Source organism: Podarcis cretensis (genome assembly GCF_951804945.1).
Source record: "Podarcis cretensis genome assembly, chromosome: 12".
NCBI lineage: Eukaryota > Metazoa > Chordata > Lepidosauria > Squamata > Lacertidae > Podarcis > Podarcis cretensis.
In genome coordinates this window covers 57,473,618-57,501,076 of record NC_137181.1, presented here as the reverse complement: position 1 = coordinate 57,501,076, position 27,459 = coordinate 57,473,618, and the positions used below count along the sequence as shown (strand labels likewise).

Here is a 27,459-nt window from a genome sequence, read left to right as displayed (position 1 = left end):
TAACACAATGTTAATAAGAAAAAAACAAGTCTAACTCATTTATTAGTTATGGCACATATTGCAAATAAAAAAATCACATTGACCATTCTACTAGACATAGACATATTTGTGTTTTAGGTCCTCTAGATCGATATCTCCAAAGACAAAATTAATGCTCTGCACAGCATGTTCTGCATTAGACGATCCGTGAACAGCGTTGCGCAAAATATCTTTTGCAAATTTAGCCCGTAATGAGGTGGGATGAGTTTCTTTTGCTTGTTCTGGATCTGTCGGTCCCATTAATTGCCGCCATTCCTCCACAGCATTTTCTTTAGTTAGAATCATCACCATCGAGGGGCCACTGGAAAAACCAAGGCATTCAAAGATTTATGTTACACCAACAGTCTGATTCTGTAGCTGCTGGTGTTGACATAACTAGCAGGACATTCTGCACAAGATGAACAAGGCAAGCTCATATCAGAATGTTGCCTATGATAATATATCAGAGGTATATGTTTATCCTAAAGCACCACAGTCCATGGTAGCCAAATTACGCATGGGATATAGGTGGGACAGTTTTCACTCATTTTTGCAGTTATGTACCAGTGATCTACCCATTTCCCATTTGTCTAAAAGCTTTACATGAGATTATTACACTACTACTGATGCTGAAGGTAGATTAACAACCTTCTCTGCTCTAACAAAAATAAAACAGGCCATTTTGCAACATGGTTGCGCCACAGAACATCAGGATGTTGCACAGTGCACATTCTGAGCACTCTTTTTCTACATGCAGCAGCCGAAAGGCTCTGGATGAAAAACCTTTTTAAAAACAGGGCGTTTCAATTTCACCAAAGTACTATTTGCATGTGTGAAAAATTGTTTTGCAAACTGGATGAAGTTTCATCAGCCAAATTATGTATTTCTGCCACTTTAGTTTTAATCCTGCAAGGAACTTTCTTTTTAATCCTGCAAGGAACTGATAGTTCAGGGTACTTAATGAATTTTAACAGATTTTCTTTTTAACCTAAGACAAGGGTGGGGAACCTTTGGCCCTCCACATGCTGCTGAACTATAACTCCCAAAGGAGTTTTGTTGAGTCTTTTAGCTAGTTCAGGCACAGAGGAAATCAGACTTTGTATAGCGTCCTGTAAATATATTTGAATAACTTTCACACCAGTTTAAATAATAATTCAGTGCTATTTTTGCATATAAAATTAGCTTTACAAAATCTGGATGGGTGGATTTTAACATGGGTAAGACTACAACGGAAAAATTGACAAGGTGCAATTTGATACCAGGAAGGGAGTTCCCAGTTAAACTTGGGGATCTGGATCATAGAAAATCCAGAAGATATGCATGTATTTCACCATGAAATACAGGAAGTATTCCTTGCAGGGAGTTAAGGATTTAAAACACACACTAAAACAACAATGCAGGGTTGAGTGTTAAATACAGTACATGACATTGACATCTATGAATCTGTAATATTTGTTCATCCATGTTTGATATATTTTGTAAATGTTGACTGGAGCATAAAATTAGTGTTATGATGACTGGATGGATACTAAATGCAGTGATTCCCAAACATTTTATACAGGAATTCAAAACAAGTCATTTTCCTTTGGCCAGGAAGTCTTAGCAAGCAAGCTCCTTCCTTTCTATTCCTTATGTTGCTTTGTTTGCCATATTCATTGCCGCCACCTTAGCAAGCCCAGCCATGAAGTTCCAAAACACCATTTTGGAGCTGCTGAGGTCCCACCCTCCATCCCTGAATGGTCCAGAAAGAGTCTCCTCCCTAGGTGCAAAAAATACCTAAAACATCCATGACAGTACCAGAAGCTGTCTGCCTGCTTGTTGACTTCCAAGTTAGGCCTGCTATACTTCCTGTGGATTTAATTAAAACAAAAAACAGGCACTTACTCAGACATATAATTTATAAGCTGATCATAAAAGGGTTTTCCTTCTTGGTTTTTATAAAACTGCGCTGCCAACTCGGAAGAGATGTTTGTTTCTTTCATTTCAGATATGATGAATCCAGCCTGTTTTACTTCTTGTAGAATTTCATCTAAAAGGGAAAAAAGTGTGTTTAGAACTGAGAACTTCAAAAGTGCTTAAACTTTTAAAGACTAGTAAATTATACTCTTACCTTTGTTTATTATTTTAATGATACTAGTTTGGAAATCAACTTTTTTCTCCCCCTTTTTATTTGTTAAATTTTATTTTTTAAATGTGTATTCTGCCTTTAATCTGTAGATCTCGGGGCCATTCACAACAAAAAAAATACAAGATAAAAACACAAAATGCATAATAAAAACAAAAGAAAAAAACACAAACCAATAAACTCCCCTCCCTGCACCCCTTGCCACAAACACATTTAAAAGAGCATAGAATATTTATCAGCCAAAGGCCTGGTTGAAAAGGAAGGTTTCTGCCGGGCGCTGAAAGGTGTAAAATGAAGGTGCCAGGTGAGCCTCTTTAGAGAGCGCATTCTACAAGGGGGGAGCCACCACAGAGAAGGCTCTTTCTTGTGTTGCCTCCCTCCAGACTTCTCAAGGAGGAGGCGCACAAAGAAGGGCCTTAGATTATGATGACAGGGTTTGGTCAGTTCATGTGGAGAGAGGCGGTCCTTAAGGCACTGTGGTCCTGAGCCATTTAAGGCTTTATAGTCAAAACCAGCACTTTGAATTGGGCCCAGAAGCTAATCGGTAGCCAGTGCAGTCAGACCAGGATCGGTGTAATATGCCCAAACCGTCTTGCCCCATTCAGCAACCTGGCCACCAAATTTTGCACCAACTGAAGTTTCCGGACAGTCTTCAGAGGCAGCCCTACATAAAATGTGTTGCTGTAATCTACCCTAGAGGTTAGCAGAGCATTGACAATGGAAGTTAGGCTATCCTTGTCCAGATACTTAGAATCATAGAATCATAGAGTTGGAAGAGACCACAAGGGCCATCGAGTCCAACCCCCTGCCAAGCAGGAAACACCATCAGAGCACTCCTGACATATGGTTGTCAAGCCTCTGCTTAAAGACCTCCAAAGAAGGAGACTCCACCACACTCCTTGGCAGCAAATTCCACTGTCAAACAGCTCTTACTGTCAGGAAGTTCTTCCTAATGTTTAGGTGGAATCTTCTTTCTTGTAGTTTGGAGCCATTGCTCCGTGTCCGCTTCTCTGGAGCAGCAGAAAACAACCTTTCTCCCTCCTCTATGTGACATCCTTTTATATATTTGAACATGGCTATCATATCACCCCTTAACCTCCTCTTCTCCAGGCTAAACATGCCCAGCTCCCTTAGCCGTTCCTCATAAGGCATCGTTTCCAGGCCTTTGACCATTTTGGTTGCCCTCCTCTGGACACGTTCCAGTTTGTCAGTGTCCTTCTTGAACTGTGGTGCCCAGAACTGGACACAGTACTCCAGGTGAGGTCTGACCAGAGCAGAATACAGTGGCACTTCTTCTTAGGCGATCACTCGTAGCCGAGTAAGATTGTCTTCCATAAACACGGTTTTAAAAGTCAGTCCGTAAGGGATTGTGGAGGCCAATTCTGGATCCACACGTCCTTCCACAGTGGGGACATAGGTTTCTGGGTGGGAGTTGATCACGGTGTGGATTTGCCAAGCATGCCTTCCTCTTAGTGCGTTTCTCCCTTTTGTCCTGAGTTTGAGTGTCTTCAAAGTCCATGAAACCTTTGGCCAAGGCTGTTCTCCAACTGGAGAGCTCACAGGCCAGTGTTTCCCAGTTTATACTACATATTTTTAGTTTGGCCTTGAGAGAGTCTTTGAACCTCTTTTGTTGACCACCAGCATTATGCTTACCATTTTTAAGTTCAGAATAGAGTAGTTGCTTTGGAAGACGACAATTAGGCATCCGAACAACATGATCAGTCCATGTCTCATCAACACTGTACACATGATCACAGTGTTTGAAATGACTGGGAGAGACATCAGCATCATGTGGGTGGTGTGGGAATGTTCTGGGGTGCAGGAGAGGATATATTGACTAATTATATCCTTATCCAACTTGTGCTAACAAGTTCCCAAAATATCAGCAGAGTTTATGACATTCCCCTTTGAGTTCGCAACGGTAATGCTTGCACAGGTTCGCTAGAACCTCTATAATAATTACTCTGGTAATTTCCCCTTTTGTTCCCTCTTAAAATACAAGACACGACACAGTCTTTATAAAAGTATAAAAGAGTTTACTCACGTTCTGTTCACAATATGATCCCAGAAGGCAGACAGCTTTAAAAAGGTTACATACACTTAGAATCTATCTTATAGGAAGATAGTACTGTCCTCTCTTGGCTGAGAGCCAAGAGGGCATGTTGCTCCTTCAGAAGATGAAGATGAGAGAGGCAAGAGAGAGAATGGCTGCCTGCCCTGTGCTTTTATCATTTACCTGCACAGGTGAGGCCACACCCACCTCTGGTCACATGCGGAGGAAGTCCGTCCCCAGGAAGTTTACCTGCTTGCTGGACAGACATCCCTCCCCATGTTCTAACATGTACTCTAGGAATGTTGTCATTGACTGCTCCTGTGTTTACATCCCATGGGTGGGGGGGGTTGAAGGTACTATCCTGCTCCTTCCTGAAATGCCTAAGGCATAGGTAGGCAAACTAAGGCCCGGGGAGCCAGATCCGGCCCAATCGTCTGCTAAATCCGGCCCGCGGATTTGTACATGAGTAGAATGTGTGCTTTTATTTAAAATGCATTTCTGGGTTATTTGTGGGGCACAGGAATTCCTTCATCCCCCCCAAAAAAATATAGTCCCCCCCCCCAGATCTGAGGGACAGTGGACCGGCCCCCTGCTGAAAAAGTCTGCTGACCTCTGGCCTAAGAAATATCTAAGAGTGGGTGGGTGTACTATTCTCTGGCTGTTTACCTTTGTGCTCCTCAAAAGCAGTGGGTTTAATGACAGCAAAAGTGTTTTGCACAGGAAAGAAGAATTCCAGTTCCTTTGCAGCTTGTTCAGCGGTTGTGCTTCCATGCAGCTGATTGATGGGTGTGTTGTCAATCGCGAACTCAGCACGTAAACTAGAGACCATGAAATTGGGAAATTAGATATAGGACACAGAACCTTTATGTTTCCAAGTTAAAAAAGGTAAAGGACCCTTGACAGTTAAGTCCAGTCACGAACGACTCTGGGGTTGCGGCGCTCATCTCACTTTACCGGCCGAGAGAGCCGACGTTTGTCTGCAGACAGTTTTTCTGTGTCACGTGGCCAGCATGACTAAGCTGCTTCTGGCGAAACCAGAGAAGCGCACGGAAATGCTGTTTACCTTCCCACCAGGTCTACTTACCTATTTATCTACTTGCACTTTGACATGCTTTTGAACTGCTAGGTTGGCAGGAGCAGGGACCGAGCAACGGGAGCTCACCCCGTCGCGGGGATTTGAACCGCTGAGCTTCTGATCGGCAAGCCCAAGAGGCTCAGTGGTTTAGAACACAGCACCACCTGCGTCCCGTTTCCAAGTTATCCCCCTACAAAAGGATGTAGTTGGGGTTCAGCCTGGGGAAACAGTCCCCCCTCCCCCACGTTACTGACAGGTTAGGGTACAGGAATCTGCGAATCTGCATTATTCAGAGATGCAACTTTTTCACCTTTGTCAAATCAAGGCATTGACAAAACAATGCAATCATTTTTATAATACTGTACACTAACCACTAAAATATGGGTTCAATGGCACGGGGGGGGGGGGATGTAGCAGAAGAAAGCATGCAACACTGTCCAGAGGATGGCACTATTGTCAAACAAATTACAACATGGCTTTAACTTTACTGTACTTATGTTCTAGGCTACTAGCACAGCCGTCTCCATCTATCAGAATGCAATGAATTTGTATGTGTGGTTTGTTTGTTTTTTTAAATACCTTGTTGGGCATTGTTCCTTTGCTTCCTCTACTATTTTTGGGCCCAGTAAAGCTCTCCATTTCTGTATCGCATTTTCTCGTACCAAAGCAAGTGCCAGAGTTGGTCCGCTGTTGGGTGCAAATACAGCAGAAGGTTTTTAAAAAGACCTGTTACAAACTCATGATTAGCTCTCTTTTTTGCATTTATAAAACCATTAACAAATTCCGTGTGAATCACTTGTACCAAATTCATTCTAAATGCTCTGCTTTTAACTGAAATAGCTCAGTCAGGGTTGCCAATAAAGTAAGGAATTTATTAAACAAACTAGACAGAAAAAAGGGGAAATACTTGGTTAAATGCAGCCTCTCCACTAGTTTGAGAAATATGTTATGCACAATATTCCTAGCATTTTAAATAAATTTATTTGTAAAAAAAGTGGATACACAGGAGCCTAGGTTATTTTTGTGTGTTTTCTGTTGGTCTGTTTTACTTATGGGACCCGTACACATAACTTTATCTTAATATAGGACCAAATAGCATTCCCTCCTTGTCTGGAAGTAATCTCAACTTTGCCCGGCATTCTCCCCAAAACTGATCATCATCTGATTGTCCATTTTACCAGAAAACCTGGAACTCTAGTGGTGGTGCCAATCCCATCACTGGGAAGGGCTAAATTAAATCACAGATGCCCCATGAAGTTGAACAGGAGACAATAATATGATTCACTGCTCGGTTTGGGATCCCATGAGGGCAGCTTGAACCAGAGGCTGTGTATGTAATACATTCTGTACCTGCGATTTTGTACTCATTTTATACATCCCTGATTAATATTTGATTCTCAGCCTTCCACCAAGTTTCAGAGTTGCGGTGTGTAAAATAAATTTATCTCCCTGCGTTTAAAGCTCTTGCTTCTTAAGTGGCACACCTGGTCATTTGTTCCAGGAGAGCTGGGAAATAATCTTGACCTTCATGCTCTTTGTAAAACTCACGAGCTTGCTCTTCTGTTAAGAAGATTTCTCTTTGCATTGCTATCTGAAAGCCATCCTCCTCAATCCTTTTCAGAATAGAATCTGCGTGCAAAAGACAATTAACAGTTAACACATGTAGGCACCCCACCCCACGGTACTCTGTGGATACAGCAAGACTGGGGAGGCGGCTGCTTTCAAAAAGTGGGGGTGTTCTCGCCCACCCAGCCAGGCCACTGCCATCACATCCATTGGAAATGGCTGCCTCTCGAGTTTTTTGTTAGGCCATGCCCCTCATGGCAGCCATATTGTGCTATGCAGCTTTTAACATCAAAACCCGTTGTGTTTTGATGTGTGCTGAGTCCTTACTTATACTCGTTGTATACATATGACTGTATTTCATCTGATCCATCCACTGTAATTATTTAGTTTGCAGGTGATAATACCATAATAGGTCTAATTACAGGTGGAGATGAATCAGCGTACAGGGGGGAGGTTCAGAAAGTATCTACATGGTGCTTAGAGAATAACTTGCACCTAAATATTAGCAAGACAAAGGAGATGGTGTTGGACTTTTGGAGGAAGAGAGGGGAACTAGCAGCCTTGTATATAGGGGTGTGTGTGGAGAGAGTCTCTTCCTTTAAATTCCTGGAAGTTCACCTTAGTGAAGACACTTGGAAAAACAATATAACTCAGGTGGTTAGGAAGGCCCAACAGAGACTCCATTTTCTCAGGGTCTTGTGAAAGAACAATGTTAAACACCAATTGATGACCTCCTTCTACCGGGCCACAATAGAAAGCGTCCTCTCATATTGTATCACAGTGTGGTACGTTGGTTTGACAGCCACAGACAGAAAGTCTCAACAGAGGGTGGTGAATACAGCACATGGTATCATGGGCTATCCCTTGAGTCTGCTAGATGACATCGCAAGGGATCGTTGCCTTAGGAGAGCGAGAAAAATTCTCAGGGACGATTCACATTCCGGCCAGCACCTCTTTAATCTTCTACCCTCAGGCAGGAGATATAGAAGTATAATAATCAGTCGTACCAACAGGCTAAAAAACAGTTTCTCTCCATGGGCTGTTGAACGGAAAATAATATAGTTCAACTGACTTTCGGGGTTGGTGTGTTGTGCGACAAGCACACACTGTGCAATGAGACTGAGTGTTTTTTTTGGGGGGGGGAGGCTCAGTTAATTTCATTGTACACAGGTTGTACATTGACAATAAAGGTATTATTATTATTATTATTATTATTATTATTATTTTGGGTATTGTAAGATACTGCCCTGCGCATAGTAGTCCCTGGTACAGAGCAAGAAGGACTTCTGCGGCCACATTTCTGGACCCAGCAACATGTCAAGAATACGGAGAGAATTGTGCATTGACGTCCACTAACCTCTCCTTTCCCTCAAGAGAGAAGGTCTAATCAAGGCCACTGTTTTTTCAAGAGTTGGGCCTTTCTTCGGCTTGGAAAAATCAGGGAAGAAGAAGGCCAATTCGCGGCTTGCTTCTTCCACTCTGTCATGAACGTCACATAAATCTGATATAGCTTGGCCTTCCAAGAACCCTTTCAAGCTAATAAAGGGTAAAATAATATAAATGTAACCACTGTTAAACATTTTACAAAGTACAAAATGAGCACTTAATGCATCACAATAGCTTTGAGGTGAAATTTATAGACTTGGCTGTGAAACACTAATCTTGCTGCAATAGACAGACATAATTCAAAACATAATTTCAGAGGCAAGAGATAGAGGGGCTGGTGTGTACAAGGGCAGACTTTGGTAAACTTTTGTAATATGGCGCCCTGGGTGAGGCCAAAATTTGGTGCCCCCAAATGGATCTTCTCAACTTTGGATCGTCTCAGTTTTGCACCCCCAGAGCTTGGTGCCCTGTGCTTTGTAACTGCCCAGATTGCCCCACATAATTGATTGCTAGGCGCAGTCCATACACCCCATTTGAATGGCAGTGCTCATGAACTTTGGGGGCCCCCAACCCCCTCAACTATTTTATTGGGGGGCCGAAGCGACCCCCTAGGAGTTGGTGCCTGTGCCAGTGCCCCTAGCGGTGTACGCCATTGCATATTAAAATGGGTTAAACCAGAACTCAAAAAGAAATCGTGAGTAACCTATAAGGAAAAGGAAATCTGGGAGAGAAATCTCCGGTTCTGCCCATTCAAAAATTAATTCTAGCTGGTCTTCAAGTTAAGCCAAAAGGTTGTCAGAAGGCAAGTCAGAAGGCAAGTCAGAGCAAACCCCTCCCCACCCTGAAGAATAAATTAACAATGGCTTTCCAGAGGGGCAGTCGTGCAATTATTTTGCAGCAGCAGCAGCAGATGGCACCTTAGGCCCCAACCCTTTTATTAAGTTCTAACCTTTCATGGACTATAGTCAGCTTCCATCCGATGCATGAAGCCCTATCCTGAGTTAGAGGTGTATGGGAGGAGATTGCAAACTGTGAGGTCGGAAGGAAATTACTGTAGATGCAGAGAAAATTTCCAACCAGCCTTGTCATGCTTACAATAATAATATTTTATTCCCTTGTTAATTATGCTGTTTTAAACGTGCATTTTATATTTGACTTCACTTACCAATTTTTTTTTGAAACGTTTAAGATTTTTTTTGTTAACTTTGTTTGTGTTAAATATGTATTCTGTAGTTGACTTCCTTGGTTACATTTTATTTTTGAATTTCTTAAGATAATATTTTAGTTTTCTGTTAATTATGTTGCTTTGTCTGTATGCTCTATAGTTGACTTTCTTCAGAAATGTTTGATTCCGGATTGTTTTATTGGTGTTTTAATATGCTGTTAAAATATAAAGCAGTGTAGAAATGAAATGAAATGAAATGAAATAAATAAATAAATAAATAAATAATTGAGTGAAGTAAATCTGATATTGCCTAGCATGAAGGCACGCTTGAAATACTAGAGCGGATTTGAAAAATCCTGCACATAGTACCTGTCAGGGACTCAGCGGGAGCGCAGTGAGGAGAGGAGATGGAGAGCGAGGGGGAGCAATCCGAGGGCAGCGTAGGAGAGGATGACAGCAGCCCAATAGATTCCGTGAGCCTCTCCAGCGAATCGGAAGATTCACAGAAGGGGGCGCCGATGGGCAGGGCAAGGGGGGACCCAAGGGGGACACCCCAGAAACAAGGGGCCAGCGGGGACTCCCAGAGCAGCAGTTGGAAATCAGGACCAGCTTCCCCACCAGAGCGTAGTGGGGGGGAGGAGTCCCAGGTATCAGAGCCCACATATTCACCACCAGTGAGAGAAGAGGAGTCAGGGGTGGCCACGCCTCCATCAGAGAGCGAGGGAACGGTCAAGAGGAAAGTTGCAGGCTGGGCGCGCGCGCCAAGTTCAAATGTACAGGCGAGCGGCACAGAAGGTAGCCCGGATAGGGAACCAGGTCCTAAAGCCCGCCGGAAGGAGGGGGAAGAATCATCAGGGTCAGCGTCAGAGGAGTCCAGGAAGGATGAAACCCTGGCGGGCAAGAGGGCCCAGAGGAGAAAGGAACTTAGGAAGAGGTGGAGCAAGGCGAGAGTCTTAAACTGGTGTGGAAGGGGAGGAGACTCAGACGGGACTTCGCCGGTCTAAGGTTGAGACGTAGAGCTGCGTGCTGCGGCTTTAATATGGAAACTGAACCTCAATTAAGACTTTTGTACATAACTACAGCCTAGCGTTGGTCCTCTGTGAGCTGGGACCTGGAGGCAGCTCTGACAGTACCCAATGCACAAGCAACATTACTGTCAATCACGTATTGGGTGGGAGGAATCACATCCACCTACACACCCATATACTCACGCACTCCATGTTGGAATCTACCTGGTTGGCGCTTCACTTGGAGGTTTCCGATACCCTTCTTCTTCTTCCTCCTCCTCCTCCTCCTCTTCCTCCTCCTCCTCCTCTTCTTCCTCCTCCTCTCCCTCTCCAGGAGCCAATTCTTGTAAATAAGGCATAACCTCGTGTGTTTGCTTTCCTTCAGAAACGATCAGCACATGGCATGGTCCAGACAGCATAAATGAAACAAACTCTTCAAAGTCAAGCTGGGGGGGGGGGAGTATTTTTGTCATTAAGGGCCAGGAAAGAAGACTCACCATCAATTAATTTTGCACTACATTTCTCCCTGTTATTACCGAGATACAAGTTACCTGTAACAACATATTGTTATATTCATTAGGTAATCTAGCAATAGGGACGCGGGTGGCGCTGTGGGTTAAACCACAGAGCCTAGGACTTGCCGATCAGAAGGTTGGCGGTTCGAATCCCCGCGACGGGGTGAGCTCCCATTGCTCGGTCCCTGCTCCTGCCAACCTAGCAGTTCGAAAGCACGTCAAAGTGCAAGTAGATAAATAGGTACTGCTCTGGCGAGGTAGGCTAACGGTGTTTCCGTGCGCTGCTCTGGTTCGCCAGAAGCGGCTTAGTCATGCTGGCCACATGACCCGGAAGCTGTACGCCGGCTCCCTCAGCCAATAAAGCAAGATGAGTGCCACAACCCCAGAGTCGGCCACAACTGGAGCTAATGGTCAGGGGTCCCTTTACCTTTACCTTTAATCTAGCAATGCTACTGAGATCCTAAAATATTTCAAATATAGAAGTTTACGTTCTATCCAGTAGCAGTTCCATGGTGGGCTGACCTCTGGCTTGCTGCACCAGGGCTGCTCACCAGAAGGCAGAGGGCAGGGATCAGGCAACGTCGAGAAAGATGCTTGGCAAATGCACTGGCAGAGCCAATCCAGTATTCCTGCTAGTGCATTTGTCTTTCGTTATTTAAAAAATATTTTTCTTAGTTTTTCAACAAAACAAACAACAACAAACACAAACAAAGTAAATATACGTAAAAGCCATATCAAATCCATAAAATGGGATTCTCCAAATCCCGTGACTTCCCTCCCCCGCCCCTTCCCTACTTCCTTAAATTTCTTTTTCAACTGCATATCATTTCTATTCCAAATTATTATTTTATCTCAAATTTCCTACACTATTTCTAAAATTACAAGCGTTCTTAAAATCCTGCCAATGTATTAACCTGTTGACGATACTTTTCAAAGTACATGATAAACATTTCCCATTCTTTTTTAATTTTTTGTCATCTTCATTTCTGAGCTTTCCAGTTAGTTTTGCCATTTCAGCATAGTCTATTAACTTGGTTTGCCAGTCTGCTTTGGTTGGGACTGCTTTCTCTTTCCACCTTTGAGCTAACAGCATCTGGGCGGCCATTGTAGCACACATAAACAATTTTCTCTTTTTTTTTGGAATCTCCGCTCCCAGAATACCTAATAAAAAGGCTTCTGGTTTTTTAACAAAGATTACTCTTTCTTTTTTTCCCATTTCATTATAAATCATTTCCCAAAAGCCTCCTGCTAGTGCGTTTGCTCCATGCGGACCTTGGTGCCGCCTTGCGCCTCTGCCTCCCAGTAAACAGGAGTGATGTCACCAACTGGAAGCTAACTGATGGGAATTCCATTGCTGTATGGGGACCTGAAACGATGGAAAGGGGGATGAGGCAGAGGCACAGCCAAGCCAGCATTGTTTTTCTGTGAGTTAAAATTGTTGTTGTTGTTTAGTCGTTTAGTCGTGTCCAACTCTTCCCCCTGGACCAGAGCACGCCAGGCACTTCTGTCTTCCACTGCCTCCCACAGTTTGGTCAAACTCATGCTGGTAGCTTCGAGAACACTATCCAACCATGAGTTAAAATAGTAACTAGATTACTTCCCCACAGCTATGCTAACATGCAGTTCATGTAATCAATCATTTTGATTAGCTACATCAATGGCTATGTTCTCCCACATTTATCTGTTCTTCTTACCTCTTCTGATTTGTCTTGATAAAAATCCCTAACTTGCTCATCCGTTAATGTCCTCAGGGCTTCTGCAAGAATGTTAAAGCCTGCTTCTGTAATCTTCAGTTATCGGAGCACATTTCAGAAGAAAAAAGGTTGGGTTATTAGCAGTGGCGTAGCGTGGGTTGTCAGCACCCGGGGCAAGGCAAGTAATTTGCGCCCCCTAACCCGTGGATTTGCGCCCCCTAACCCGTGGATTTGCCCTAACCCCAGATGTTGCGCCCGGTGCGGCCGGGCCCCCCTGCACCCCCCACGCTACGCCACTAGTTATTAGGCTGTGTTTAAGCAGTGCAACCAATCAAAGAACTTTTAACTGATCAGTTATCTGATCTGAACAAAGGAACAAATGAAAATTTAAAAAATTCATGTATCGCGATAATCTTAATGTAAAAACTTTAAACAAACAGGGAGGTGCAACATACAATTTAATGTGACCAATCATTTTTAGGATGGAAAGCCATCTTTGATACCCCTTTTTCATTCTCTGTTACAGCAGAACAGCATGCCCACAAAATTGCCTGATCATCTAAGCATTGTTAGAAGATTAGGGCTGAGCAATTGGTTAAATGTACAGATAGGATTGTGCTGAAAAGCTTGTATCCAGTAATTTGATTTTGCACAAAAGTATTTAACCGTTCCTGAATTATTATATATAAAGCAATGACTCGTTGCAAGTACGATGTTCTAAATTCATGCAAGCAAGGCTTGTGAATCTCTTCACCATGAAATTAATATGTTGTGGAAAACGCAGGGCATACTGCCTTTAAGTTTTGAGCCTGTTAAAAAAGTTCTCAGTTGCTACAGCCACTGTTGCTTAGTAACCGATAGGAGAGCAAATAAGCATATAATGCAAGAGTAGATAGTGGTTTTATCACAGTGCTTGATGAAGTGGTATATCGGTGTTTTCGGCACAATGACTGTGTGCACATTAATGGTCTAAAATGCAGTTGCTTTTCTCGATTCAGATCTAAGCTGTTTTGTGGGACAGCACATCAAAATGCAGGATTTCATAAGAAATGCTAGAACAGGTACAGGATATATATGGCTTGTGTATATGGCTTATGGTTAACTGCTTTCCAAACCAGGGGTGGGGCCACACTGGATGCAGAGCAAATATGGAGAGTGTAAGCGGCCAAACAAAAATTCTTCCACAAAGCTCTCTGGCTTTTCAAGGGAGCAGCATCCACGCTACAGATTACAAAGAAATACAGATTAGCACAGCATTTAATACATCACTGTGCAAGTATTTACAGCCCACCAAAATGGTTTCAGCCCCCTTGCCATGTAAGACAGCTTACTAAGCTCCTTTATGGCCTTCCTGAAGCTGGAAAAAAACAGGATAATGCCACATGGCTCTTGGTCTGTTTTCATATGGAAGTTTTGCGCATCTGGCTTAGCAAATTCCTGCCACCCTAGTTTTCAAATGAATCAGTATTGTTTCATATTTTTTGGTAAAAAGTTTTCTTTACCGTTTGTTTAATTTCTTCAACTTTTCCTGCTTCAACCGCATCAGGTTTTATGATGACAACAGTATATTTTTCCTCTTCTAAAAGAGAAGCAGGAGTGTATATAACATTCACCATATAGGGACAAGACTACGTACTAAGTAACTTCCTATGTCAAATGTTCTTTTATAGATACATGCCTGTGATGCTTTAACAAGCACTAACATCTATGCCTCCCCTGTGTGGGATCCATTTACAGTGGTATCTCGGTTTTCGAATGTAATCCGTTCTGGAAGACCGTTCGACTTCCAAAAAGTCTGAAAACTGAGGCACAAAGGGCGGTCTGCCAATTCAACAGAGAAAATTGTAAAAAACAACAGATACATGCAAGCAGAAGCCGTTCGACTTCCAAGGCATGTTCAAAAACGGAGGCATTTACTTCAGGGTTTTCAGGGTTTGAAAACTGAAATGTTTGGCAATGGAGACATCCAAAAATCGAGGTGCCACTGTATTTAAATGCAAATCCTTACAGGCATCTGACCACATCTGACCATCAAAAACAGCACCACATCACAATTTCATATCTGTGTCATCAGAAATGACATTATCATACAGGTAGCTACCATATTTTTTGCTCTATAAGACTCACTTTTTCCCTCCTAAAAAGTAAGGGGAAATGTGTGTGCGTCTTATGGAGCGAATGCAGGTTGCGCAGCTATCACAGAAGCCAGAACAGAAAGAGGGATTGCTGCTTTCACTGCGCAGCGATCCCTCTTGCTGTTCTGGCTTCTGAGATTCAGAATATTTTTTTTCTTGTTTTCCTCCTCCAAAAAGTAGGTGCATCTTGTCGTCTGGTGCATCTTATAGAGCGAAAAATACGGTAAGTATGAGAAATGTGATCAGGACAAACAAAGCTATGTTTAAAAGACACTGGTAGTATAGCTGACTGAAAATCAGTTCCAGTAAGTCCACCTTATCCAATTTGTATTTTTCTAGCAACAAAAAACCTCCCTCTAAGTCTGTCTGTCTAGAAGACTAAAAATCGGTCCCAATAAAACCCATGCCTATTTTCACCCCCAGCAGCATGAAACATTTGCCTCTTTTGTCTGCATCCTTACCCAAGATGAGTAAAAAGAAAATGACAAATGGGTTTTTTTCAGATATCAGAAAATGTGGTCTGAAATGTTGACAGATTGGCATTTTTTAATACTCTGGGCATCAGGGAAAAAAAACAACCACTAGAATGGGAAACTCTTCCTTGAATTTGCTTTAGGTGGCTGCAGGTGCAGACATTTTCCTTTCAAAAGCCTTGCTGCCTCATTCAGATACCAATTCCTGCCTTCATGTCTTGCCCACTTCACAGGGCAGCCTGAAGCATGTCACTCTACCCCAGGGGTTCCCAAACTAAGGCTCGTGGGCCGGACAAGGCCCAAGGGACTCATTTATCCGGCCTGTGGTGTCCCCCGCCGCCCGCTGCTGCCGCCCACTCTTACCGGCACTGTGCGGCTGCCCACTTCTGGGTAGCAGCACCAGAAACAGCTTGTGTGCATGCGCAAGAGTTATTTGTGAATGCGCAAGCATTATTTCCAGTGCACATCTGAGTCGGAGGAGGCTTGTGCACATGCGCACAAGCTATTTCCAATGCTCCTCCAACCCAGAAGTGTGCCGGAAATAGCGTACGCACATGCGTATGGGCATGCGCTCCCCTGCCCTCCGACCCACCGCACGACCCACGGCACTGGAGATACTCCTAGGCGCAGTAAGTTTGCTGACCCCTGCTCTATCTACCCTGTTGTATGGCAGGCCTGGAATGGCCATAATGTGGTGCTGGCCTTGCAGTCCGCAGCGGACAGTGTGGACGGGTAGTGGCACTCCCCTGACCCTCTGGCTGGTTGCGTTGTTGCTTATAAGGAGGAAGACAGAGAGGGGGCGGCAGTGAAGAGGCTGGCACACTACCCACCTGAGTGTTTGCACTGTGCCAACCTCACCGCTGCCTTTCCCCTCCACCTCTAGCACCTGGTAAGCAGCATGACTAACCAGAGGTGAAGCGAGTCACAGTTCTATGGACCCTGAGACAGGGTGGTGGGAAAGGGCGTCCTTAACTCCTCCCCATTGGAGCTGCGGGGGCGTCTGTCTCCTGTTAAGACATTCCTACCAACAAATGGTTAACGGGCGACAACAATGATCACACCACTGATTTGCTACCTATCTAAAAATAAAAATAAAAATCTATCAGGAAAACTTGCCGACAGCTTCTTCTTCTACAAGTTCTTCATCGGATTCTTTCTCCTCCACAAACAGAAGTTCTGGCAACTGAAAATGTTTTCACTGTTACATGGCGGTCATGCCAACTTTTCAAAATAATATTTGGTAAGGATGCAATCGTGAGACAGTTCTTTCGAAAGTTTCCAAACGGTATAGAAATGAAACAGATGGATGGATGGATGGATGGATGGATGGATGGATGGATGGATAGAAAGCATCAAGAAAGCATCAATGGATAGATACCATCAGCTGCAAGGTAAGGCAGCTTTGATTGGATAAAAGCCGGTGATGGGGAGAAGAGCACTGGTTCAAGATTGCAGTTCGGAGGAAGGGGATAATCTTCCCTGCTGTGGTGTTTCCTCAATATATCACCCCCGCCCCTGATACTAGATCTATGAAGGAAAAAAGGTGGGCATTGTAACTGTCTCCCCCCCCCATCCCTAGGCCTATTAGTAGTTTTAGGGGGTGTCTTCTGGATGGGCTGAAAAGGCTACTCTCCCACGCTCCCTACACCCACTGTCATCCTGACAGAATTCAGGGCCTCCCACAGCAGCTGTTACCTTGCCTGCTTTCTTACTTACAACTTTCCAGGGTGTGGCCCTGCCTTCCGGCTCCTTAGTCTCAGGGCCCCCCTTGTAGAACTCAGGAGAGGGAAGATGGCAACAAAACTGGAATAAATTGGCTCTGGCGCCATCTGCTTCCCCGCCATTGGGCTCCCTGCCTTCCCATGCCACCAATCCCAAGGGGTTCCAGCCATCCCTGCCTATAACCACTCACAGGCAGTAAGTCCCACTGAGTTTGGTGAGGTGTGATTTGGAGTAGATTTGTTTATGACTGCACCACTCGGCACCAATAGGGACTTCTGTGCTTAAAATGGCAAGGTGGTGCGCACGTTTCTGAGATTCTGAGATTACGTTCCATTGAACGTGGTAGGACTCTGTTGCAAAGGGTGGGTGCCGTAGAGCTGCAAAGGCACACTCTTGACACGGGCATTGCAGCAGCTTACCTGGGTGGGGGGTCAAGGCTGTACGACGCACCAGTGGGAGTGCTGGACTGGCTCTGCCAGTGCATCTGTGCAACCCCAAATTTGCTGCAACCCTGCCCCACAACAAGACCCATGGAAATACAGTGGTGCCCCGCAAGACGAATGCCTCGCAAGACGAAAAACCCGCTAGACGAAAGGGTTTTCTGTTTTTCGAGGCGCTTCGCAAGGTGACTTTCCCTATGGGCTTGCTTCATCTTGCGAGTTCTTGCGAGTTTTTCCCCTTTCCCCCCCTTTTTCTAAGCTGCTAAGCCACTAATAGCCACTAAGCTGCTAAGCCGCTAAGAGCCGCTAAGCCGCTAAGCCGCTAATAGCGCTAAGCCGCTAATAGCCGTGCTTCGCAAGACGAAAAAACCGCAAGACGAAGAGACTCGCGGAACGGATTCATTTCATCTTGCGAGGCACCACTCTAAAGGTAAAGGTGCCCCTGACTGTTAGATCCAGTCGCAGATGACTCTGGGGTTGCGGTGCTCATCTTGCTCTATAGGCCGAGGGAGCCAGCGTTTGTCCACAGACAGTTTCCGGGTCATGTGGCCAGCATGACTAAGCCACTTCTGGCGAACCAGAGCAGCGCACGGAAACGCCGTTTACCTTCCCGCCGGAGTGGTACCTATTTATCTATTTGCACTTTGACGTGCTTTTGAACTGCTAGGTTGACAGGAGCAGGGACCGAGCAACGGGAGCTCCCCCCGTCGCAGGGATTCGAACTGCTGACCTTCTGATCGGCAAGTCCTAGGCTCTGTGGTTTAACCCACAGCGCCACCCACAACTGCACATTCATAGTGTCCAATGGTGCCTGAGTCCATTTACGTTTCCTAGAATTGTTCTGATTAACTTCAGCCTCCACCTGATATTGTTGTGTGCAAGTGCCATAGATCATAAGCCATTGTAGATCATCACCCACCTAGTTTACCCCTCACAAGAGTTACACTTCCCAGTTAGCCTTAAGAAACGGCAGTGCCCAGAATTCTTTGACGGTGCAGGAAATGTGTTTCAAATGTGCTTTAATGGTGTGGGGCAGCCCTAGACACCATGAATGGGCACTCCTAGCGAATTGAACCCTTAGGATTGGAGTTAATTTTCAAAGCTCTCCGCATCATTTCCAAAGCAGTTTGCAACAGAGAAATGGTCCGACGGGGGGCGGGGGGGGATCAATAAGTATGTAGGGTGAACATATACTCAGGGTAGCACTTTCAAACCAATGAAAACAGGAATGTGTACAAAGAATAAAAATCATATCAGCAATAAAGCAGAACACAGAGCATTAGATAGAGAAGGCAACCGTACTTCTTAATAAAATATGCCAATACTGAGTCAAGGCCGAGTTACCTCTGGTCTTTCTGCTTCTCCTGCTACGATTCTTCTCTCTCGTTCTACTATCTCTATGACTTTTCTACACAAAAGAGGTCCATTCGCACCTCTCACAATATCTACCATCTTGCCATCCTGAAAATAATATTTGCCCAAATAAAACAGTGTTCAGCAACATCTCATAGTTTTGTATGTTTTAATTGGTTTCCAACAACAAATATTTTCCAGGTGCAAACCTTTCATTTTATGTGCTTTATTTGCTTCCAACAACCTGAAAGCCTATGGCTGCAATCCTATCAGTGGTATCCAAAGCTAGTCACACTCAAACCTAAATAACTTAAGTCCAATTATTTCAGTGGGTCTATTCTGAGTATGACTAACTCTGGTTATCACCCTATACGTATTTATCTTTGCTTAAAAAATATTTTTATAGCCTACCTTTTTGGGAATAGCCACCCAAGACTGCTCAAAATATCACGAAAACACCATAAACACAATGATCTAAAATAATTAAAATTAACGAAAAACAGCAGCATTAATCATTATCTTTCAAATGCCTGTTATACTCACTTGCCTGTGAGTGAGTCTCATTGAACTTATTTCTGAGGAGATCTGCACAAGATGACACTGTAAGACCGCAGTCCTATGTTCACCTACTTTGGAGTAAGGCCCAATGACCTCAGTGTGACTTACTTCTGAGTAAAAGTGCATAGGATTGCACTGAAGGCTAGTTAAGCTCCAGCTGAGCCTATTGGAAGCAATGTAAAAGTTACCATGACTTGCCCCAATGATTTCCATGGGAACTCAGCTCAACTGGCATTGCATGAATCTACCTACACATTATAATTAATTGTTTATTCCATTTGCATAAACAAACTGGAGGGGGGATCAGTGGTGTGGGAACACTGGGAGTCTTAGCTGTGGAAGGCGATGGAAGAAAATTGAGAAGTCTCTGAGCCCTCATGATCACAACATTGTGACACCAATTCCCAGCTCTGCCTCACCACACACTTCCAAAAGATGGCAGGGACCATCTCAGGGCTTATGCACACCCTTTGCCCCACTCTTTTCAGGCATAGGTTCATGATTAAACACTCTGTGTCTGAGCATTTTAATTCTCTCTTCGGAGCTTTCCCTGTTAAAACCTGGTCTTTAGTGCTCAATCGGTGCAAAGGTTAATTCAGGTTTTCCATGGACTGACATTTGCTCCGATTGAGCTTAAAGGAGTGGGTTTTTATTGTGAAAGCTCCAGGGCAAAAAGAGGGGGGCAGCGGTTCTGATGTGGAACTTTAAAGTATGGAGGAAAGGTAATTGTGGTTCAGCCTTCGATGAAGCATTCCCCTTTCTCCTTTCACAGAGGAAAATGCTTCTTGTGGCACCTGCTGATATACCAAGGGGATTCATGCATGCCTGTTAGTTTCAGTTGTTTTTAAGATCTTGTATTATTTTTGTATTAAAATGTTTGTTTGTTTGTTTGTTTGTTTGTTTGTTTGTTTAAAAATCTGCTGCTCCAAACAATTGGAGGCACTTGCTTCAAATGATCAAAATATTTTGTTTTATTTATGTGATCAATTAAATTTCTACACCACTGAACCTTTACTTTCTTATCTGACAACTGCTTTGTTTAGGACTGTTCAGAGGAAGTTGGAGATAACACTGATGTCTACACACTAAGCTTGAGATTCTCAATGGCAATGGTTCAAATAATAAGCCATTCTACATCATAGTTCTGACGCCCCCTGTGTTGACCCATGGATCTGTCCCCAGTGCCACCGAACCGGCCGTACTCCCCTAAATCCGCCTCTGGCCTGAGCATATTGGCATATAGAATACTCTGCATATGTGTGACCTGGGGTATTCTGAATCCCTTGATGTTTTGTGACCTAGCAGAAAGATGTGCTCCTGCACACACTGATCTCTATGTGTGGCACATCTATCACCCATCTCCTACTACCCTTCTGAGAAAAACCCCAGCCCACCCTCCCACTATATATATATAGGGGTCTGGTGACTATCTGAAGAAGTGTGCATGCACACGAAAGCTTATACCCAGAACAAACTTTGTTGGTCTCTAAGGTGCTACTTGACAATTTTTTAATTTTTAATTTTTTTTATTTTGACATCTATCACTGGTTTGTTGTCAGTTGTTCCAACTCCATAGTCAACTATTTCATATAAGTCCATACTTCAGTGATGTGCCTCTTTTCAACCTGAAGAATTAACTGAGAATTAGTCACCAGCAAAACAAAAACTAAGGTCATTCACCATGTACTTACCACACAGAAGATAAAAGCGGGTTCACATTTATCTTTAAAGGGGAGCAGACTTGGAATGCTGTTAGCCTCTGCCTAAAAATGAAGGACAGATACATAACCTACATTATTATTTTTCAAAACACCTGCAAGCCAAGCTATACTATAGCAATTCCCATATACAGTGGTACCTCGGGCTACAGACACCTCGGGTTACAAACACTTCGGGTTACAGACGCCACTAACCCAGAAGTAGTACCTCAGGTTGAGAACTTTGCCCCAGGATGAGACCAGAAATCGTGTGGCAGCGGCGTGGTGACAGCGGGAGGCCCCATTAGCTAAAGTGGTACCTCAGGTTAAGAATGGTTTTGGGTAAGAACGGACCTCCAGAATGAATTAAGTTCTTAACCAGAGGTACCACTGTAGATTCTCTGTAGAGTACTACTGGCTGGGTCACCGAGAATTTTGATTTGCAGTCTGCTGATAGCTTCCTGCCTTGTTTCCAGTTTAGATCCTATTCACAACAAATGTTTGCATGACTTCACCGATGGTGCTACTGAAAAATGCAAATGTAAGGAAATAAATAGCATTCTTCTAGCCAAAGGTAAGTACTCTGAAATCCCATTAGTTTTAAAGGGAAAGCAAGAGTTAAGCGCATGCTTGCTTAATATTTCACTGAAATCAATGGGAAATTAATATGTGTAAAGCTCTGCACACATTACTAGGTTAAAAGACAACTTGGTCGTTCTTTTCCCCAATTCAGATCAAAGTGGGTTTCAGGTAAAAACATCAAAACCTGGTATGTAATAAGAAATGGCATGATAGATGCAGAATGTGGCGTACAGCACTTCCCAAACCAGCAGTGGGAGCAGTATTTCAACATTTTGGAAAATCCAGAATCTTTAACATTGGTCTTTAGGGATGTGGAACACTCTCTGAAATAAACAGTGAAGATCTGTTAAACAATATTTTGTGTTCTAAAATTTGAGGGCAGAGTACCCTCTCCTTCTGAAAGTTACGTATTCCCAAGGCTTGATTTTTATTTTTGGAAATACTATTTGTAGATGAACTACGGTACATCTGCACCAATTCTTGTATTTTTAGCTTAAAGGTGGCTAAAAGGTGGCTAAAAGGTAAAGGTAAAGGTACCCCTGACGGTTAGGTCCAGTCGCAGACAACTCTGGGGTTGCGCGCTCATCTCGCTCTATAGGCCGAGGGAGCCGACATTTGTCCGCAGACAGCTTCCGGGTTATGTGGCCAGCATGACTCTGGCGAACCAGAGCAGCGCACGGAAACACAATTTACCTTCCCACTGGAGTGGTACCTATTTATCTACAGGCACTTTGATGTGCTTTTGAACTGCTAGGTGGGCAGGAGCTTGGACCGAGCAACGGGAGCTCACCCCGTCACGGGGATTCGAACTGCCGACCTTCCGATTGGCAAGTCCTAGGCTCAGTGGTTTAGACCACAGCGCCACCCGCTAAGGTTCATATATTATAATTCTGTTACTCCTCCCCTCTTTCGTAACTGTGCAGTAGCTTTTCATATGTGATAGTGTTGCCATATTTCAAACAGTGAAAATCTGGCCAGAAAAGTAGTTGTTGAGCTTTTTTGGCAAATTTGCAAAAAAAAAAAAAAAAAAGGAAGAAGTTTTGGGGCTATTTTTAAGGATAATTGCCAAAAATGACACTGCCAACATGGGTTGCCATATGTCTGAATTTTCCTGGACATTTTTTGCGGGGGAGGGGGCAATTTCTGCACAGACACAGCTTCCAACTGCAGTATTCTGGATATGTCCAGGAAATTCTGAATGTATGGCAACCCTGATATGTGAGTACAGGATTTCTCCAGCAGCTGAAATCAGTCAACCTAGCAATAAAATAATGACAATGTACAGTGGTACCTCGGGTTACATACGCTTCAAGTTACAGACTCCGCTAACCCAGAAATAGTGCTTCGGGTTAAGAACTTTGCTTCAGGATGAGAACGGAAATTGTGCTCCAGCGGCAATGGCAGCATCAGGAGGCCCCATTAGCTAAAGTGGTGCTTCAGGTTAAGAACAGTTTCAGGTTAAGAACGGACCTCCGGAACGAATTAAGTACTTAACTTGAGGTACCGCTGTATTTGGAATATATTCTTCAGTGTTTTGCTGAAACTGCAATAAGGAAATTAATCACAGAGCACAAAAGTATACTTCCCCAAAAATGTTTGGTATTGGAAGGCTTCATATCTGGATCCTTACCACCACAAAATGCAGAAGACCATCTTCACCATATTCATTTTTTAGTTTTCTGAATAAGCTCAAGACAGCTTTGCAAGGTCCGCACCACGCCTGATATACATCTACTACTGGAAAACACACAACAAAGTGCCTAAATAAAATGTGTAACTTCAAATGGGTGATATCGATTTTTCTGATCTGGGGGCAGCGACATGCCCCTCTATTGAAACCATGTTTTTACCAGGTTTTATGTGAAAGATCACAAATTAATAATAGGCATGATATATCAATAGTACTAAGCAATCATATTCCAGGAATTAACACATGTTTTAAGTTTCACTACATCTGTTACTACTATAAATTTATTTATACAACACTTGTATACCAAAATGGCTTCTAAGTTTACAAGCATAAAATCAATTATAAAATTCATACGTAATTAAAATACGCAATGGGACAGTCTTATCAAAGCATTAAAACCCCTTTAATTAAAATATAAACAAGCCAGCTAAAAGGCTTAACAATTTAAACAGTTAAAAATAATTAAAAATAAGACCAGAAGGCCAAGTCTAGGCATGTCTTCAAGAGCTGGCAGAATGCCAATACTTGTTTTTAGCAGAGTAGCCTGCCATATGTGGTAGCCGCAGGCCCAGCACAGGTGAACGCACTGACTGCCAGGTTGCCGCAGTGACCATATTATACTGGTACTGAAAGACCTACATTGGCTCCCAGTACGTTTCTGAGCACAATTCAAAATGTTGGTGCTGACCTTTAAAGCCCTAAATGGCCTCAGCCCAGTATACCTGAAGGAGCATCTCTACCCCCATCGTTCAGCCCAGACACAGAGGCAGTGGTAGAGATTCATGCTCCTGCACTGGGGGGGGGGGGTGGAGAGCAGACAGGGGGGGGGCTGGCACGTGTCCTGGGAGCGTGGCGGGCATCCTGGGGGCGTGGCATGCCACCTGGGGGCATGGCACACAGCCTGTGGGGCGTGGCGCCCAGCGCAGGCGGGGAAGCACCTCCGATGGCACCCTACCAGGATTGTGCTGCTGGGGATGTTGCGCTCGCCCCGCACTCCTCTTCCTCCGCCACTGCACTGAGGTCCACCTCTGAGGGCCTTCTGGCGGTTCCCTCACTGCGAGAAGCGAAGTTACAGGGAACCAGGCAGAGGGCCTTCTCGGTAGTGGCACCCACCCTGTGGAACGCCCTCCCACCAGATGTCAAGGAAATAAACAACTACCTGACTTTTAGAAGACATCTGAAGGCAGCCCTGTTTAGGGAAGTTTTTAGTGTTCTGTTGGAAGCCGCCCAGAGTGGCTGGAGAAACCCAGCCAGATGGGCGGGGTATAAATAATAAAATTGTTGTTGTTGTTGTTGTTGTTGTTGTTGTTGTTGTTGTTAAACATATTTAATGAAAATCAGAAAACTCAAAAAAGGTATGCCTTTGTAGTCTAATTTTACAGTACACAGATGCCAGGTGCCACTAGGGTTCAAATCAAGAGTTCTGTAGTCTGCAAATCAGAAGTTGGCTTTCTGTGCTTCTATGCCTGGTAGTCAGGCTAGATGTGACAGTAAGTGTAACTTCTTTGCATTTAAGGTGCCCATTTTTTTTTTTAAATGCACCTAGAATCATTGGGAATATTTGCGGGATAGCCAGGAAATAGGTAATAAAGCCAATTGTTCACCCCCCGTCTACCTGAGCAGCTCAGTGCGTGAAGAGGTTTGAGGCGATTCCTCCAGATCAACCGCATGGCTCTCACTAGCCACTTTTAAGTTCCTACACCAATTGTACAGAAACCTTTACCACTTTATAACTAAGTTTTACTGCCTGTGCCACTTTTCTGACTGATGTATGGAAAAGCATATGAACACGACCTTTGGAGAGTTAGTAAGTAAACCAAGTTTTAACTTACCAAATGTGTGATCTTTTCCTATTCTGGGGGAAGGGGGAAATTTTGGAAGTGATTTGGCAGGGCATATTTTAAAGATCTAACAGCCTATATTTCCACACTTTATTTCACTTCATATTTTTGGACTACTTACAAGATATAAGCTCTGAAAAGTTAAAATCATACAGGAATTTATTTTTGTGAGGACACAACATCCAGTAAAGGGGTTACAAAGTAAATGCACTGCAGTGGGTGTACGCAATTAAACACTGGTGCGTACATGCTTGCACACACACACACTTTAATATATAAGAGAAAAGGGGGGAATTGTACCTGTTAGACCTTTCTTCAGCAACATTTCTTCCCATTGTTCTTGAGTAAGTATTACTGCCTAAAGTAAAGCAAACGTAGAGTTTTGTCAGCTTTAAAGTGCTGGGTGTTCCAGCAAGCAGCTGAATAATTAAGGTAAAAGACAAAATCTATACCTGTAGCTGAACTTCCTTCTTCTTGCTTGCCATCTTATTCCCTATAATTGTGGAAATGTAACAAACAGACGACTGAGAAAGATATTGGATTATAACTAAATCCCACTCAGAGTAGTCCCACTGAAATTAATGAGCCTCGGTTATTCATGTCCATTGCAACCCGTTAACACACTTACAAAAAAAAGTCAACAGAAATTGGAGTTCATTTTAATGTGAATTTTTTATTTACGGCTCTATGCAGCAGCAAACCCAGACAATGTGATCATTTGGCCATTAAATATCAATTCCCCCCAGTTTCCTGGGTTAGTGAAAACACAGCAGTTCATCCCTTAGTGCATTTCATATTTTAGGGCATTTTCATTATTGTCCATAGGGTATGCCCCCATCCAGCTCTTGAAAAATAAAATTTTCAGATTTTCGAATTGACAAAAATAAAATAAACATGAGGGCGGTATTCACCTAAGTTTTTCTCAGAGCAGGCCCATTGAAATTAATGGACATGACTAAGAGTCATTAATATACTCCAAGTAAAAATTGGTTGAGTACCACCCTGTGTGTTCATAACAAGGGAAATGAGGTCTTCACCTGCAGCTCCCTTAATCTATCTCCAGCCCTTGTCTTTCATTAAAACATTGAGGGGGAAAGCAAAAAAGAACGAAGAATCTTGTAGCACCTTAAAGAAATTTATTGTGGCAAAAGATTTCACAGCCTACAGTCGTCTTCATTAGATATGTGAAGCAGTAAATTAAGTTATGGCATTCTCAGTGTTAAGACTGGTTATTCTACTGCCTGTGACAGATTATTTGCCATTAGCTCAATCTCCACAGAGTTAGCAACAACTCTAAACTTCCAAAACATTAGGTGGGCACCAAAGTTCTCAATATATTTATTTGAAAACATCTATTCTGCTGGGATCGATCTTTTCTACACCAGTAGAGTGGGTTAGATAGCATGAAAATAACTGTAGGAATTACCACAATGAAATTTGAGGTCCACAGCATAACAAGGATTTGCTAGTCTATTTCCACAAATTACTGATTTAAAAAACCTGAAGTCATCTCACATATACCTTGTCATTTTTAAAGACTTGATTCAAACCAACAATATAAATTAATCCCATTATTAAGCTCACATTATTTTCTGGGGGAAATGATGTTGACAGAACATTGTGTGACTTTCCACTTCTGCAACTGGCTTGCAGAACACAATGCATTCAGTGCCCACGGAACAACATTACTAATTCTCATACACACAGACAGACAAAAGCCAACATGTATTCATCCTAGATACAATAATATGAGTACATAACACACATCTTTAGCAATGCACATCAGTTACAGTTTATTCATTCCAGTTCTGGAGGGTTGAAAAATTTTTGTTGGGCCTCAGTGAAGTGTTTTTGAGTGTCAAGCAGGTCAGATCTGGATGAGGATAGCAAGGGCTAAAGCTCATCTGAGCTTCTTTGCCATGTTTATTTTAGGGATGAAGCATCCCACTTCTTCACCTCAACTCCCCAGGATTAATTTTAGGATGAAACTTCCCTGTCATCCTGTGCACCTCTGAAGCATCCTCTTGGGAACAGGTGGCTAATGGTTGGAACAGACTATCTCCTAGAACCTTGTCCTGTGACTGTGTCTCTCTTTGTCCTTTAGGCTGAGAAGGCCCAACACCACAGCAAGGTCATCCAGGCCACGCAAAATAGCAATAAATGTAATCGCAACCACACACACACACACACACAGTGTCCACTGTATTAACATAAATCTCACTTCCATACACACAGACGCCATGAGCATGCCATGTCTTTATACACACTGTGTTAACTGGTCCAGGGAAACCACTTCCATAGAGCGAAATGAACCTTCAGGAAGGATGGGAGATGGAGGTGCAGGCGGTTACGGCTGTTGCTATG

The 27,459-nt window shown here is 43.5% G+C and overlaps 1 protein-coding gene across 4 annotated transcripts; it reads right to left on the bottom strand.

Annotated features, from left to right (window-relative positions):
- Positions 1-24: 24 nt before the first annotated feature.
- Positions 25-27,459, bottom strand: NME8 (NME/NM23 family member 8). 4 transcript variants are annotated; one of them, XM_079947602.1, is made up of 16 exons: positions 27,363-27,459; positions 25,548-25,588; positions 25,396-25,453; positions 23,195-23,301; positions 20,977-21,048; positions 18,719-18,835; positions 16,329-16,395; positions 14,107-14,183; positions 12,605-12,697; positions 10,621-10,841; positions 8,195-8,373; positions 6,756-6,900; positions 5,851-5,958; positions 4,863-5,014; positions 1,903-2,047; positions 25-340 (listed from the first exon to the last, which is right to left on the bottom strand). In XM_079947602.1, the coding sequence occupies exons 2-16, from the start codon at positions 25,578-25,580 to the stop codon at positions 91-93; spliced, it is 1,824 nt and encodes a 607-aa protein (XP_079803728.1). In that variant the 5' UTR covers positions 25,581-25,588; positions 27,363-27,459; the 3' UTR covers positions 25-90. The 4 variants fall into 4 exon arrangements, with proteins under 4 accessions (XP_079803728.1, XP_079803726.1, XP_079803725.1 ...); XM_079947600.1 differs by lacking the exons at positions 12,605-12,697; positions 14,107-14,183; positions 16,329-16,395 and adding an exon at positions 26,680-26,789 and having other exon boundaries at positions 27,363-27,406; XM_079947599.1 differs by lacking the exons at positions 12,605-12,697; positions 14,107-14,183; positions 16,329-16,395.

Bases quoted from the DNA above. Each gene is read 5' to 3' on its own strand.
- NME8 (XM_079947602.1), bottom strand. From the start codon at position 25,580: ATGGCAAGCAAGAAGAAGGAAGTTCAGCTACAG. The intron at 8,374-10,620 runs GTAGATTCCAAC...ACCCTTTATTAG, and splicing joins CCAAGTGAAGCGCCAACCAG to CTTGAAAGGGTTCTTGGAAG. The intron at 341-1,902 runs GTAAGTGCCTGT...TGGTTTTTCCAG, and splicing joins CTTATAAATTATATGTCTGA to TGGCCCCTCGATGGTGATGA.